Raw genomic sequence first — 15,665 nt, 5'->3', positions numbered from 1 at the left:
CGTCTGCCTTTCAAGCGTCGATATGTATATATATATATATATATTTTAGGTACAAGAGATGAAGAGAATTACAAGAAACAATGCACAGATGTCGACGTAGTTAATAAGCCAATAGATAATGAATTCAGTTTACGTAAGCAAAACGAGGGTAGCCAAATTAGTTCTACTCAGACCGAACCCGTGCTGGAATCCAGTCAAGAAAATTCTGGTCACCCCGGAAAGGAGTCACAAGGCCATATAGAATGTAAGTAACGTAGTGGTAATTTCTATAGACTCATTAAATATTCTCTTGTGTTATGGGTATCAGTAACGCATCTGTTGCAGACATTTAATATTATAATATGTCTTTAATGAAGATAATGACTCGGTCCAAATCTCGAACCTTAAATAATTAGACCCCAGCAATCTGATTGAGCCACAGTCACATGACAGTCATATTGCAGTAATGGTTTCACGGCACAGGAGATTCATTGAGCAAACAAATTTGTGATGTTTCAGATGATGACCAAGCAACTACATGGGACTCAACGCATGCACTGGAGACAGACGATTGGGCTTGGAAAGAAGGTTACACAGATTGGAGTTGAATGTATGCAAAGTCATTATAAAGCTATTAGTTTGATAGGTAAACATAACATCTATAGCTAAGTAAAATGGTATGTAGTATATAAAAAGTGCTTTAAGCACATACCAGTATCTGTTGTATTAAAAAAATACCGCCATGTTGTCGCAGGTTTCCCTCCCGTATGCAGAGGGCTTATGATATTTTGTTTAACGTATTCATTGTTATAGATTAAAAATTTAAGTTATTTTTTTCCAGGTACAAGTTTTACATGAACAAGAAAACAAAAAGCAGTGTCAATCATGAATTTTTTTTATTTTTTAAATCAACTTAAAACACTGTTGTGAAAGTAAAGGCGTACTCAATGCATTGGACATTGTTGGTTGTAATCTCTCAACTGGAGAGCAAATGAGCCAAGACAAGATTGTTACTGTGATGACGGAGATTATATGTTGTAAATAATTCTAAGGAATATTTTATGGCTGTAAGAAAGTATTTTAAACTTGTCAATAAATAAGTTATAATTATGTGCTGTATATATTGTGTTTAAAACACATGTTGTAAATATTCTTAATCCCTTTGCGAAATGAAATTTATGAAGAATGTACCTAAATAGTTTGCTCGAGTGACTCCCTCTGATATGATATTCAATGTTTTGAACTGATCAAACAACATAGTAAACACCGAAATGGTATAAAATTAGTCAGCGGTCAGTTATATTAGTATAATGTAATAACTTTATACCATATAATTGGTAGTTAAAACTGCAACTAATTACTTACGGAGAGGGGTAATGTGCACATATGTAAATTTAAACAATTATTTTTATTAAAAAGTTAAATACTTTTAATGCAGCAAAAAAACCAAAACCTTGCGAAATATGAGTAATTTATACATTATGGCTCATACCACCTCATTGCATGAGCTGTAGTAGCTGTACTCATTAGAATAAAACAATCTTAATTAATTTTGAAATTATAATACATAAATTGATCAAATGCAATTAAATAATTGATCAATTCACAAAATGTTTACTGTAACATGTTTAGACAAAATTTTACAATTGCTCTGGCAATTCGACTCTTAGGACTAAATGACACAAGGGGAGCATCTGACATTATCATATGCGTTAACTCTTCGTACGATACATACGGCCTTAAAGTTCATACAACGTTGAAACTTGCACCTGTGGTCGACAACGGGCTCGCCTTACACTGCACAATCACAAACAACTAGATATAAACTTACAAACTGGTTCGAATCGCGACGCAGCTATCCCTTAATTCATCAGTAATCTTCGAGATCGTCATCGTCGACCTCGATATCGTCGGCGTCTTCCATATTCATATAATCGTCCCAGTCGCTCTCGCGTTTAGTCTTGTCGCTGTCCCGGGTCGCGACCAGTTCGTTCTGCTCGGCCGTGACGCTTGGACGAGTTTTGTCGTCAATTTTGATTTCGGTTTTGATCGGAGGCTCTATGTCTCCAGCGCTGGGACTGACCTTCACGGGAGACTCTTCCACTTTACAGCTGATGTCGTTGGGGACCACCTTGCTCTCACCGTCGACAACGGTAGTGTTTGGATGAGTTTGCGCTTTGTTCGCTTCTGTAGTTCCCTCTACAAGCTGTACAGTGCTAATTGGAGTCGTCTCAGTCTTACTACCGGCACCTTGAGCCTCCTGACCTCCTACTGTTGGATTTTTCTCAACAATATTGGAGTCCAGGTCTGCTTTGAGGGTATTGTTGGAGGTGCCTAGTGGAGGGTTGTGTTGTGCTTTCGTCTCATTAGGCGATATCGCGACCCGAGCCGCTGCGACATTACTCTGTGACGCCTTATTGACATTAGCGACATTACTCTGTGACGCCTTATTGACATTAGCGACATTACTCTGTGACGCCTTATTGACATTAGCGACATTATTCTGTGACGCCTTATTGACATTAGTCTGAGCTTTCGATTTCTTTTTCGGTGAGCTTTTCGGTTTGGAGGGACCGGGCGGTGGCCTCCTTACGTCCGCTGGCTTCTTGAAGACTGCGGCGGGTTGTGAGGTGCTCGGCTGCGTTTGTGAGAGTGTTTGCTTTTTTTGAAGCTCCGCTCTTAAGCTCTTCGATAGTTTCGGCTTCTGGGTGACGTGTAGCGGCATAAATTTGATGGGTCGACCGCCTGAAAGTGCGATGATAACATTAGTCTATATATCGACGCCGTTAGCTGCTCTAAAAGTACATTCATATTTCTCGAAATTAGAAGCACAAGGTTGGATTCTATGAAAAAATTAGTTTTATCAATACACGCGCGTAGTTTGTGTATTTATCGCGGCCGCCTTAACCCATACACAGCCCACTGAGTTTCTCGCCGGATCTTCTCAGTGGGTCGCCTTTCCGATCATGTGGTAGATTCTGCGAAGCACGGCTCTTGCTAGGGTTCGTGTTAGCAACACTCCGGTTAGAGCCCCGTGAGCTCACCTACACACGTTAGGGCGAAGCTGACATAGCCTCTCAAGGCTATCAGCATAGGTAGAAAAAAATAGCGGCCTTCACCTAAAATATACCTATAATAAAATAAAAAATTATCTAATACATTATCATACGTTATAATTGGGAGAAGTTCAATTTGAGATAGATGAAAGCGTTTTAATATCCGATCCAATCTTGTACCGGTTATATCGTATATTGTTCACACTTGTGTGGCAGGAACGCACCACACCGTGGCCTCCAGCAGAAAGGGTTCAGTTCAACACAATTAATTGAAGTTCAATTAAATTTGGTGTTACTGATAACAAAATGTTCACGGTTGACCTCAACGGTGAAGCAATAACATCGTGTAATAAAAATCAAACCCGCAAAATTATAATTTGCGTAATTACTGCTGGTAGGACCTCTTGTGAGTACGCGCGGGTAGGTTGGTACCTACAAACCGAAACGCATTACTGCTTCACGGCAGAAATAGGGGGGGGGGGGGGGGGGGTGGTACCTACCCGTGCGGACTCACAGCATGTCCTACCACCGGTAAACTCACGACGAAGAAGACAAGTGGACTCACATATGGAGACCTTCTGGAACTCTAGCAGCTTGTCGAGGCTGCGGTACGAGTCCATGTGCGCCACGTAGAACGGCTGCCGGTCGGCCTTCTTCAGGCTCACCACGCCCTTGTTCAGGAGGAACTCCTCAAGGGGCTTCCTGGTCGAGTTGACGGCGCCCATGATGCGCACCGCTGGTCTCGAGCAGATATTGAACAGACGCTTGGCCACTTCCGATCTTAATGTCTGAAAGAGATTTTTTATTTATTGCTTAGATGGATGGACGAGTTCACAGCCCACCTGGTGTTAAGTAGTTACTGGAGCCCATAGACATCTACAATGTAAATGCGCCACCTACCTCGAGATATAAGTTCTAACATCTCAAGTATAGTTACGACGGCTGCCCCACCCTTCAAACCGAAACGCATTACTGCTTCACTGCAGAAATAGGCAGGGCGGTGGTACCTAGCCGCGCGGACTAAAGAGATCCTACCACCAGTGATTACGCAAATTATAATTTTGCGGGTTTGATTTTTATTACACAATGTTATTCCTTCACCGTGGAAGTCAATCGTGAACATTTGTTGAGTACGTGTCATTTCAATCCTATACAGCTAGATTCGTTAAAATAAATATTTTTTTCAGGTATTTAAACTTTAAATTAGTCTACTGTAAAGTTCACGCATTGTCGCTTAGTCACGTTTGCCTTTCAAGCGTCGATTGGTTTAATGTATTTTTAATGCATAATTTAAAAAAAAAAGTGTTGTGCACTTCTCTATAAAATTCATACTCCTCCGCCACTATCATGATTCTATTGTCCAAGACTATTTATTATACTTCTATAATCATAGATTTCACCAAAACTACACTTTAGACAAATAATAATAAAAACAAACAATATTTAATCTATTCTCAATTTGACCACAGACTATAAGCAATAAGAAAAGTTTGACAACATGCGTGTGTGTGTCAAATACATGGTAGTGTGTGTTATATTTTATTATTATTGATTTAACGTATATTTTATGCATAATTTAAAAAAATATTAACATTGTGCACTCCTTCTCTATATTCTCTCTTTAAGTGTGGTAAATTTCATACTCCTCTATCCACGCAATTTTCGTAAAAAGTGGTACAAAGTTTTTGCTTCACGTATTAATATATAGATAAACCATTTGGGATCTTTTATCTGATGACTTACGTTCTCGATGTGCTCGAGGGGCCCAGTCCCGCGGCGGCGGCGAAGCTCCGACGTGTCCGTGCCGACCTGTGCGGGAACAACTAAAGGCATTAGTTACGTGTCTTGATTTTGACGTGACAACGTCTAATAGTTTGATAGAGCCGGCTGCACGCACGAAAAAACACGACTCATGCGGCGTTACCTCGCTGTGAGGCGTTCCTACTTGAGTGAGCGATGCATCCGCGTGGACAGCTACTATACAATAATACATTTACATGTTTACGTCAAGTATGAAGTTCAGTGAAAAGTGAATGTGGTGTCAATTGTCCATACAAAATATCTATCAAACAAATAAAATTAAAATTTTCTTTTGAAAAATGAAACCATTCCATCAGTATTTTCTTATGACGTTGTCACGTTCAACTATCGTCAGTAAACCGACTTTATAGATAACCGATTTTTTACTAATAATTAGTTCACAAACACTCATTGAGATTCTAAAGTTACCGTTAACAAAATTAACAAATACAATGAGAGTAAAAAACGTGATATTAAAGTGTAATAAAGTAGTTTTAACTATGTGTTGAACTCGCGAAAATCCCAGAAAATACCATAATATCTATAGTCTATACTAATATATAAATCTACAGTGGTTTTTACGGATGTTCCGTTATAACTACTGAACCGTGCATCCGATTGACTTGAAGCTTGGTATCCATGTAGAAATTACTTGTACTTAATGAATAGGCTAATATTTTATATGAGTGTTGGACTCCCTAATAATAATGACAATAAATAATAAATAAATAATTTTAAATGCCCAGCGAAGCGGGCGAGTACGGCTAGTATAATATATAAATGTAGGAACGGAACGGTATGAATGAATGAATGACAGATATGGAGCATGCCTACGTGAGAGAAATAGTAGATGTCGTGTTAGGGAGTAAGAAAGACGGCGAATGAACGCGGAACACATAATTTTATTTTTTAAGTGAGAGGAGGGTAGTCGCGGGACGCGAAGGCGGACAGACGCGGTGTGACTCTGAAGACGTAAGACGTAGTATAAATTTTAGTTATATAGATTAAGAAACGCGAAATGTAAATCAAGCTTGTGTGAAGTCATCAACCGTTTCACTGGCCCAACCTGAATATAAAACCCCACTATTTTTCCTATCTAAGCTGATGGTCTAGAGAGACCATTTCAGCGTAACCTTAACTAGTAGGTGAGCTCACGGGGCTCAAACCTGACGACGTTCCTAACACGAACTCTAGCAAGAGCCGTGCTTCGCAGACCGGATCGGAAACGCGAACCAGTATAGTATAATACCACGGAAAAGTCTCGCAGCGTGACTCACCTTCTGGTGGTGCAAGTACCGGCAGATAATCTCTTCGGCCTCCGTTGTCGGATTACGGTATACGCTCTTCACCTTTGAAAAAAAAAAACAAGCTCTATTTCATTGCTGTCGGTGATGAACAATTAAAAACAAATTATCTCTGGCGGGGTTTCGCCATCGCTGTAAGCTACAACGGACGTTGGATCTCGTGCTAAGTTGTACTTTTTTTTTGCTACCTATTCGTTCTTATCCTAAGGGGCTATTGCAGGTACGTCCTGACGGGTAGGCGAGCTCACGAGCTCGACGTGAGAGAATTTGCTAACCCTAACGCTAGCAAGAGCAGTGCTTCGCACAATCTACCATCGGAGCGGAAACGCGATCCACTGAGAAGACGAGAAACTTAGTGGGCTAAGAAATACTGCATTCCACAAAAATCAACCAAGGCGGATCTATTTACGATTTCCAATAACAACACACAAGTGGAATATTCTCGAACGTTCTGGTTGTTTCGCCGTTCGTTTCCGCCCCAGGTCGACAGATGGCGTTGATCAGCGGCGGCGCGCGGTTGGTACTTACCACTTCGACGAGGGCGGCGACCTCCTCCTCGACGAACCGGCGTGGCATGTCGCTACCCTCGAACATCTCTTCGAACGGCGTGTACGAATCCAGGTTCATTTGCTTCTTCATCACTGAATCGTATATAAAAAAAAATAAAAAAAGTTAAAAAAAAGCTAACAAAATACGCTTTTATAGAAAATACAACTAAAAAATAGAAAATAAATCTTAATAAATTTGAATTAAAAATAGTTTAAGCAAAAATGATTTTATTGTAAAAAAAAAAGCGTGGGCTGCTTTTCAGGATATTATCAAAATAACCCTTCTACTCATATCTGTTCATAAAATATTTATAACTACATACTGATACCATGCACCCCACGCTTTTTTGTTAGTTTTTTTAAACTGTTATTTATTTTGAATTTTTTTAGTTGAATTTAAATTTTTTCAATTTTTTTTTTATCAGTTTCTTTTTTAATATTGAATTGTCATCGGTCTTTAATAGGTATACCAAATTTCGAGTTAATCCGTCGTTTTGAAGGGGGTCAAAATCATGTTCAAAGATTCCGTTACACACATACGTCTAAAGCTAATAAAAGCGTATTAAAAAAAAAAGCACCGTTTGTCGAGTTGACATTTTTAGTTTCTTTCCTTATTTGATTTTTTTTGGACAACTGAATTAAACTAATGGTTTGTCACATTGCTGTTTGGTCGTTTTCACAATCACTTGATACGGACAATGTAAGCGTTTTTTATTTATTATTTATACAATTACTAACGTTAAACGCTGAGCTAATTAATTCAAATTACTTACATTTGAACTGCTTCTTATCTGAAAAAGAAAAAAAAAAACGTTATTACATTATTTTCTCGTTATGTTCTCCCGAATCATAGATAATTAGAACTTTTACATGTTGTTTATATAGAAGAGAATGTATGTATTAGATATTTTCAAAATGTACGAACCTCCTCCGAGGTACGGGGGCAACAACCTTATCCTTGGATCCTCCTGAGGGTCTTCTTCCTCATCTGAAAATCATTAATCATTCTAGTACATTCCATAACTGATTATGTTTTGTTAAAGCTGTTTTACTGGTGGCAGGACCTCTTGTGAGTCCGCGCGGGTAGGTATCACCGCCCTTCCTATTTCTGCCGTGAAGCAGTAATGTGTTTCGGTTTGAAGGGTGGGGCAGCCGTTGTAATCATACTAAGACCTTAGAACTTATATCTCAAGGTGGGTGGCTCATTTACGTTGTAGATGTCTATGGGCTCCAGTAACCACTTAACATCAGGTGGGCTATGAGCTCGTCCACCCAATTAAGCAATAAAAAAATAAAATAAAATTATCTCTCTGTCTCTTACTCTCTACTTAGTGACACTCACCAATATTGTAATTTTGACTTGAAACTTCAAATTGAACCGGGTTATAAAAACGTGGCTGTAACGCTTTTTCTTCTGAAAACACATTAAACAATCTATACTAATATTATAATGAGGAAAGATTTGTTTGTTTGTTCGTATTGAATAGGCTCTGAAACTACTGAACCGATTTGAAAAATTCTTTCAGTGTTTAGAAGCTACACTATTTCCGAGGGAAATAGGCGATTTTTTTTAAAAAAAATTAGGGGTCCTTACTAAAGCTCCAATAATGTAACCCAAGGTGTAAAAAATTACCTAAAATATTCTTTACATCGCGTGCCCTGCGAAAACTATTCAAGATAGAGTAAAATAATGTACTACGACTTTTTAGAACACAATTTATTATTTACAAAAAGTGTCGCGACAGCATATGTTTAACTATTATAATTATGGCGCAATAAGTATTATTTTATTTAAAAAAATAAATCAACGTCAAATATCGTTGAAATTTTTGTTAAAGACTCGAGCGGAGCCGGAGCGGGCCGGTAGTCACTACATAGTTTAAAACAAAGTCGCTTTCTCTGTCCCTATATCTGTCTGTCTCTATGTATGCTTAAATCTTTAAAACTACGCAACGGATTTTGATGCGGTTTTTTTTAATAGATAGAGTGATTGAAGAGGAAGCTTTATATATATAATAATATCCATTAAATAGTGGAGAAATCAATAATAAATTACAGTTTTCGAAGCGAAGCGAGGGCGGGTCGCTAGTATATTTATATAGTAGTTTGTTTGCGTGGTTTCGGTTGGCGTTTCTGTCTCTAACGCCATCTTGTCAGAGGACGAGACATTAGTAAAAGGTTTTTCAACCGTTCGAGTGGTTTCGTGCTGAATGTATGACCGACTCATTCGGACGGATAACGGAAACATCAGTTGGAGAGTACAATGTGTGCCAGAAACGAAGCAACACCCTCGCTTTATCTGTTAAAAATCCATTTTTTCGCAGAACGCAAGACTTGGTAAATCCCTGACATACTTCGCTTACAGAAAAACCAGACAACGTAGAACTTAAACTTTCAATTAATTCAGAGGATCTTAAAAGAGAAGATATATAGTGAGCTAAATTTAAGAGAACACTACTTAGATGATACGAGGGTATATGTCTCCCTGGTCACATCTAGTTATACCTAATAATCTCCCGTCCATTTTAGTAGTTAAACACATATTTTTCTAGGTTTCTGTCTAATAAACAAAAATCACTTCTGATTTGGTAACCGAGTTGCCAACGGCAGACCTGGAAGCGTTTTTTGCCTGGAGGGCGGTCTTCGGGAGCATGGGCGACCTAACGGGTCTTTCTGCCCATACAGCGTCAGCGCAACCACGACCACTCTGACAAGAGTGTCCGACTGACAAGATTTGGCTACATGAGGCCTTACAATTGGACGTCCCCAATGAGAATTCTCATGAGCAGGGGCGCTCGTTAAAATGTAATTCATGCCGCCCCACTCCATGGTTTAAAAACGGGCGACGATGAATATCATCTAATCATCAATAGATATTATCTATGAATATTATTATCTTATTCCTTTTTCTGTGGGTAGATCCCACCTCCCACCCAGAACAGAGACAGAGGATCCCATCTTCTCTCTCTGTTCTCTGTGGTCTCCGCCAAATCGTGATCGTTATTGTTTGGTTGCTCGTAAACATGTCTCCGCCTAACATTGAGAATTGTCTTCAAACTACGTTTGAGGAGAGACATTTCAAAATTGTCAGGAAATGCGGCGATGGAATTTCATCGATGCAGAGAAACTGAGATCACTAGAAAAGTTCAAACAATTCCTCCTCGAAGCACTCCCCATGGAACATAAAAACATTCGATAGAAAGTCAGAAACAACAGAATTTCTACGCATATTCCGAAGTTCCATTATGTTTTTGTTATAATTTTCATGTCTTTTGTAATACAAAATAACGAAACGAAAGAAATATGGATCCTTTCGTTTCTCAACAAAAATGATTAACTGCAAGTCATGATTCGCGATCAGACTGTGTTAGCGTGAATTATGAATTCAACGCGTATATTAGGTTTCTCAATTGGCCTTAATACAAGAGCAAACGATCATGGTAATCCAAAAGAGTGTTTGTAAAAGGCAATTTGCGCCTACCGTCATTCACTCTTCAGAGTTTAATCAACGTTTGGAAGATCGGAACATTGACCGCCAAAATCGATATGAAGTATTCTATTAACCGTAGAACCATATACAAGAACACCAGCTGTATAGTGCTTAACTAATAAATTTCATAAAAATCATATAGTTTGTATTGTATTTTAAATATACAATACAACTATATATATTTAGGTGTCATTAACAGCCTAAATCGCCCACACACAAATGATTGGCCTGCCATGGTGAAGTGTGGGAGTTATTGACTTTTCAGCCAATGTTAACAATTCAAGGTTCAATAGCAGTTGAATCTCGAAGCCAACCTTTGATCCAAGTTATAGATCTATGAGTGGGTGCAATTTAATACGAGATGGTCAAATACACTGCACTTAAGCGTCAAAACGCTACTTTTAAAAAGCGGCACAACACGATAATCCTCTTATCGTGGCCATCGCTAACTACATATCTGACCCAGGCGGCAGGGCAAAGCAAAGCCACCATCGCCCAAAACATGTTCTGTCGGAAACCACGGATTCATTCACGGTGCTTCTGTACCGGTCACCGTTCTTATCGAACTAGTCGACTACGACGAAGAGTTCGAGAGGCGAACTAGACCATAGATACGATCCTGTGTTTCTCGCCGGATCTTCTCGGTGGGTCGCAATTCCGATCCGGTAGGAGATTCAAGGCTGAGAAGCACTGCTCTTGCTTGGGCCAGTGTTAGCGATTCTCTCAGGTTGAGCCTGTGAGTACACCTATCAATCCATTTGAAGTTGAAATAGCCGCTTAGGCTACCAACGATTAGGTAGGGGAAAAAAATAGACCATCGTTTGAAGCACAAAATGACCACATAAAAGTACATCAGCGAATTAAATATCATACCAATATTTTATCTTTAGGCTTACTTCAACAACATCAACAATCTTTTTTCTAAAGTCTAAACCCGGCCGGAGATTTCTGGCCGTCATCAACTCCGTATCATTTACATTAACAAACTAGATGTACCTGAGGAATTATTGCACAACTTACCCTCTGCGGGATCTTCATTGGCGGCGCGAGTTACGATCGCTTCGCATAGCTGCTCATCGTGCCTCTCTTGAAAAAAGGTTCTGTACAGAGCCATTATTTCCGGAGGGTCAACACTGACGTAACAGCCGAGCGCGACTTCGATGCGAGCGCGGATGCACTTGTGCAACAACTGCAACGGCCTGCCCGCTTTTATTTGTTCGTTACTACTCGATTTCAGAATCTCGGATACTATATATTTGGAAACGATGTTCCGTTTTTTGTTATCCGACGCTAAGACGTTCTTCAATTTGTTAAGGGCCTTTCCGGGACGTTTCGAGAACTTGGTGTATCTCGTTGGTATCGGGGGCCGAGGCCGTTTGGCCGGCCTGGACTCATTATGATTGTGCTGCCACGGATCTATGGCATGCCTTTTCAGAGCGGGGCTTGCAGTGTTTTTAAAGCCTGGCTTCGGAGATCGAAGATTATTAGCTACTGAATCTTTAGGATCAGGTCTCTTTGGTCTATTACGAGACCTTTTTTTAGACCCACTTTTAGGACTGGGGCCTTTACCTTGGGAGGCGCCAATACCAACATTTGATAAACCACTACTGGATCCGGAGTTTTTGGTATCAAACATTTGGTCTCTCGGATTTTTCGTACACTGACCACCAGCTCTGAGCGAATTATTAATTGTGTAACTGCCAGGCTTATTGTTCAACCCAAAATTATTTGATGAACCGCTTCCGTGTTGCTGTGGACTGTTTCTCGTATTCCCTAAGGAAGTCGAAGGCTCTTCAGAAGATTTGCGCTTGCGGGACATTTTATTTTCAGAATCCCACTTGTCATAATGGTTATTACAACTTCGTTCTTCAACGTCATATTCGTCTTTCCGCAAATGAGCCGCATCAGGTTTTTTTGTGTCCGACTGATAATCAGGCGTTTTTGACTGATTACCAAGCTTATTGTACTGATTAATAGGCGTATTATACCGATTACCAGACGTATTATGCTGATTACCAGGCGTATTGTACTGGTTGCTCGGCGTATTGTATGGCTTACTCGTCATATTGTGCTGATTACCCGGCGTATTGTACTGAATGCCCGGCGTATTGTATGGTTTACTCGTCGTATTGTGCTGATTACCTGGCATATTGTACTGATTACCAGGTGTATTATACTGATTACCGGGCATATTGTACTGATTACCAGGCGCATTGTACTGATTGCCAGCAGTGTTTGTCTGATAACCAAGCATATTTAACTGATAAGGGTTGTTAGACTGATAAGAGTTGTTGGATTTATAATCAGGCGGTTTAGATCGGTAACCAGACATGTTAGTCTGATAATCAGCCGTGTTTGACACATAACCTTTATTATCTGACTGATATCCAGTCGTGTTCGACTGAAAATCAGACTTGTTCGACTGATAATTCGGCATGTTAGAACAAATTTGTTTATTGGGGTTTTGATACGAGTATCTCGGAGCCTGCTGTGATGAGTACGATGATTGTGCTTGTTGTGGCTGCGTACCGTAACCCGTATAGGGATTCTGTGGAAATAAATTGTGAATAGAACCAGAGTCACATGGAAACTAATTGAAATATTCCAAATATTTCATATTGTTACCAAATTGGAATCTGGTAATGTTGACTACTCTGACAGATAAATAATCAGTCCACCTGTTTCAGGCGACAGATTTGACCCATGACATTAACAATGGCAAGCACGACTATTAAGTAGATATTCAAGATTGTTCTAAGTTCTGTCTTTAAATAATTAGTACTTACACAGTTTTCGTTATACTCTGCGAATACCTTTCAATGATCTTCAACAATTGACTTAATATAATAAATTTTTCTTGTTATTTTACTAATGTAAATGGTAATTGGATCTCATTATAACAATATTGCCACATTTGAGACATTAGGTCAAATAGGCTTGCTGACTAAATTATTAACTTAAATGTGGTTGTGCATTACCTTGTACCAAAAATATACCAGATAATGGTACCTACCCATTTGGGCTTACAAGATCTCCTGGTACTGATAATTATACAATATAATACATATATCTTGCATATTAGGTCGGCGATGTTTCAAAAACCACCATGCCCATGCTCTGTTCTACATACAAACAGTTGCATAGACTAAGCATAGATACAATGTATGTTTGTATAAAACTGCATTCTAATCTATTTTAATGGCAAAAGCCTGTCTAATTTAAAAAAAATATTTGACGGAAAGATAGATTAGTTCAGTGTGATAGATGCTTGGACTTTATTTACTAAACAGAATGGGTTCAACGATGAGACGCATATAACGTTCTGTGAAATACCAATGTTAGCTCACCTGATTCGACATGTAATAAGGCATGTTTGGTGTGTTCAAAGGCGGGAAGCCATAGCCCATATTTGGATTCTGAGTAAGTATGGGTGCAGGATTCTGGTTAGCGGGAGGACAAACAACTGGATTCAGGGCTGCATAGCTTGCTGTGTTGTTGGTGTACATCTTAGGTTGCCTAAGTGGTGGAACTGCTGGAGCATTGAACGATTCAACAGGTTCAACGGGCTGTAACACATTTATATTGCCTTTGAAGGTTGACATTACATCCAAAAGATCAAGTTACCCAATTTGATGGTGAGTGATCACTTTTATTTATGCAAATCAGCAATATCAGAAGCACAATCAGGGCTGTGTATTACTCAGGACTTTAGCCCACAAGATTTATCTATAATTTTAAATTCTTCAAATTATAATAGGTCTTAATTAATGTATTTTATAAGACCATTTTTATGATGACACATCTTTAGCCAATTAATTTTAATGACAGACTCTTGATTGAGGTTGAGGTGAAGGTTGAGACCTTAAAAATGCTAAAACTGCTAAAACTAAATGCTAAAACATACACATCTTTATAAAAGCAGATTTTCAAACCAATCTTATATCTATATAAAAGTTCAGTTATAAGTAAATAAGACCAATGGAACACAAATACTAGTAAAAATTACTGAATTTTTATAATTGTTTATCTGTTTCCAGGCATATCCAAAACTTTGTTACATATTTTCATATTTTCACAGATATACAGTGATTAATCTAGAGCAGAATATTGGTTTACTAAAATTGGGTGTCACAGACTTTTAGTCAGCTTGAATTGAACTTATTAAGTTGTTAAAAGTTACATGGCAAATAGTTCAACTAATACAAAGTTATGGAAAAAAACGGTACTTTGTTTTGACATCTAAGCAACTGAGCTGGTTTTGATTCAATAGAGAAACAACATTTGATCCTGGGAAAACATTATAATTAGCTAATTATTCTCACTGTTGATTATGGGTCCTGCCCAGGGGATTACACAACATATCCATGCAGGCAAAGCTGCAGTAGCTGCAACTCTAGACTTAATATATTTTGACTAATTTCTATAGCATTGCAATTGCTCATTTACTAACTTCGTAGGAACCGCCTTGGTTCTGCTCCTAACATTGCTGACCATTAGCGAAGGTAACTACTGACCATTAGGTGGGCTGCATGCTACTCTGCATAGACCAATACAAAAATAAAAAAGAATTTGTTTTTGAAAATTAATAAAATAGCAATCGATACCTTCTTTTGTCGGTTTTCAACGACCAATTGATGTCCATTGATGAAGATACCGTTGATTTTTCCAATAATGATAGCAGCGTCATGTTCATCAGTAACACCAACTGTTACCTTCTTACCAGCATTGTCTTGAGACATAAGGTTATCTAAAATCACATCAGTGAGCCCGCATTTTGAATGTATCAGCGATTTAACATCAGCATAACTGGTCTGCGAAAGAAAATTGAAATGTAAATAGTACGGGACTTCGTTTTTCATGTTTTAATTTTTGACTGTTTGACACTTACATCGGCAGGTAGATTGTGTATAATAAGAAGCATTGTTATTGAGTTTCAATTGCATCAATTGTTAGTAGGAAAACAAATGAATATATTTATCATATGAAATTTTTTCACAGTGTCTCTAAAGTTTTTTCACGAAAGTAGATTGATCCAAGCGTTTTTTTCCCCTGCGATATTGGCAGAATGGCAGAGAGATTTTTTTTTTTAAGAGATTTTATGACCTGGTAACTGAGACCTTTAAGTCATGTCTTATTTTACTTTATATTCTTAATTTTATGAAAAATGATAATATGGAGTGAAATGAAATGAAGATGATTAATTTGAAACATTAATCAACTGGCATGAAATTTAATGAAATGAGATGATATGGGATGAAATATAATCGCAGTAAAATGGTGGTCATTTACTGAGATTTTTTCAGTGGACTTTTTGGACGAATCCGAGAAGTTACGTCCAGCAGCTTTGTTTCATTTTCCCACATTTGTGCACTTTCACAGATATTAAACAGTTAATAAACCACCGTTATTACACATTTAAACCTGAAGAAACACTAAATAGACAAAATAAAACAAATCACACAACTTCACTCCTCGCGTTCCCGCCAAA

The 15,665-nt window shown here is 38.5% G+C and overlaps 2 protein-coding genes across 6 annotated transcripts in view; one reads left to right on the top strand and one right to left on the bottom strand.

Annotated features, from left to right (window-relative positions):
• Window positions 1-1,089, top strand: part of LOC101744973 (uncharacterized) — a 15,696-nt gene extending 14,607 nt beyond the window's left edge. For 4 of the 5 annotated variants that reach the window (XM_062675677.1, XM_038019681.2, XM_038019674.2 and 1 more), the window contains 3 exons: window positions 50-244; window positions 499-625; window positions 821-1,089. In XM_062675677.1, coding sequence (XP_062531661.1) covers window positions 50-244; window positions 499-587 — 284 coding nt within the window. In that variant the 3' untranslated portion in view covers window positions 588-625; window positions 821-1,089. The remainder of the gene's footprint in view (window positions 1-49; window positions 245-498; window positions 626-820) is intronic. The other variant, XM_038019675.2, reaches the window with a different exon arrangement.
• LOC101744638 (uncharacterized) lies at window positions 857-15,665 on the bottom strand. Its single transcript, XM_004923316.5, has 12 exons — window positions 15,066-15,665; window positions 14,782-14,988; window positions 13,525-13,743; window positions 11,198-12,725; window positions 8,030-8,101; window positions 7,613-7,675; window positions 7,461-7,478; window positions 6,668-6,780; window positions 6,113-6,184; window positions 4,779-4,844; window positions 3,601-3,823; window positions 857-2,724 (listed from the first exon to the last, which is right to left on the bottom strand). The coding sequence occupies exons 1-12, from the start codon at window positions 15,096-15,098 to the stop codon at window positions 1,850-1,852; spliced, it is 3,489 nt and encodes a 1,162-aa protein (XP_004923373.1). The 5' UTR covers window positions 15,099-15,665; the 3' UTR covers window positions 857-1,849.

The sequence above is a fragment of the Bombyx mori genome, chromosome 24 (assembly GCF_030269925.1).
Source record: "Bombyx mori chromosome 24, ASM3026992v2".
NCBI lineage: Eukaryota > Metazoa > Arthropoda > Insecta > Lepidoptera > Bombycidae > Bombyx > Bombyx mori.
The sequence above is the reverse complement of the archived record's forward strand: the minus strand, read 5'-3'. Positions and strand labels throughout refer to the sequence as shown.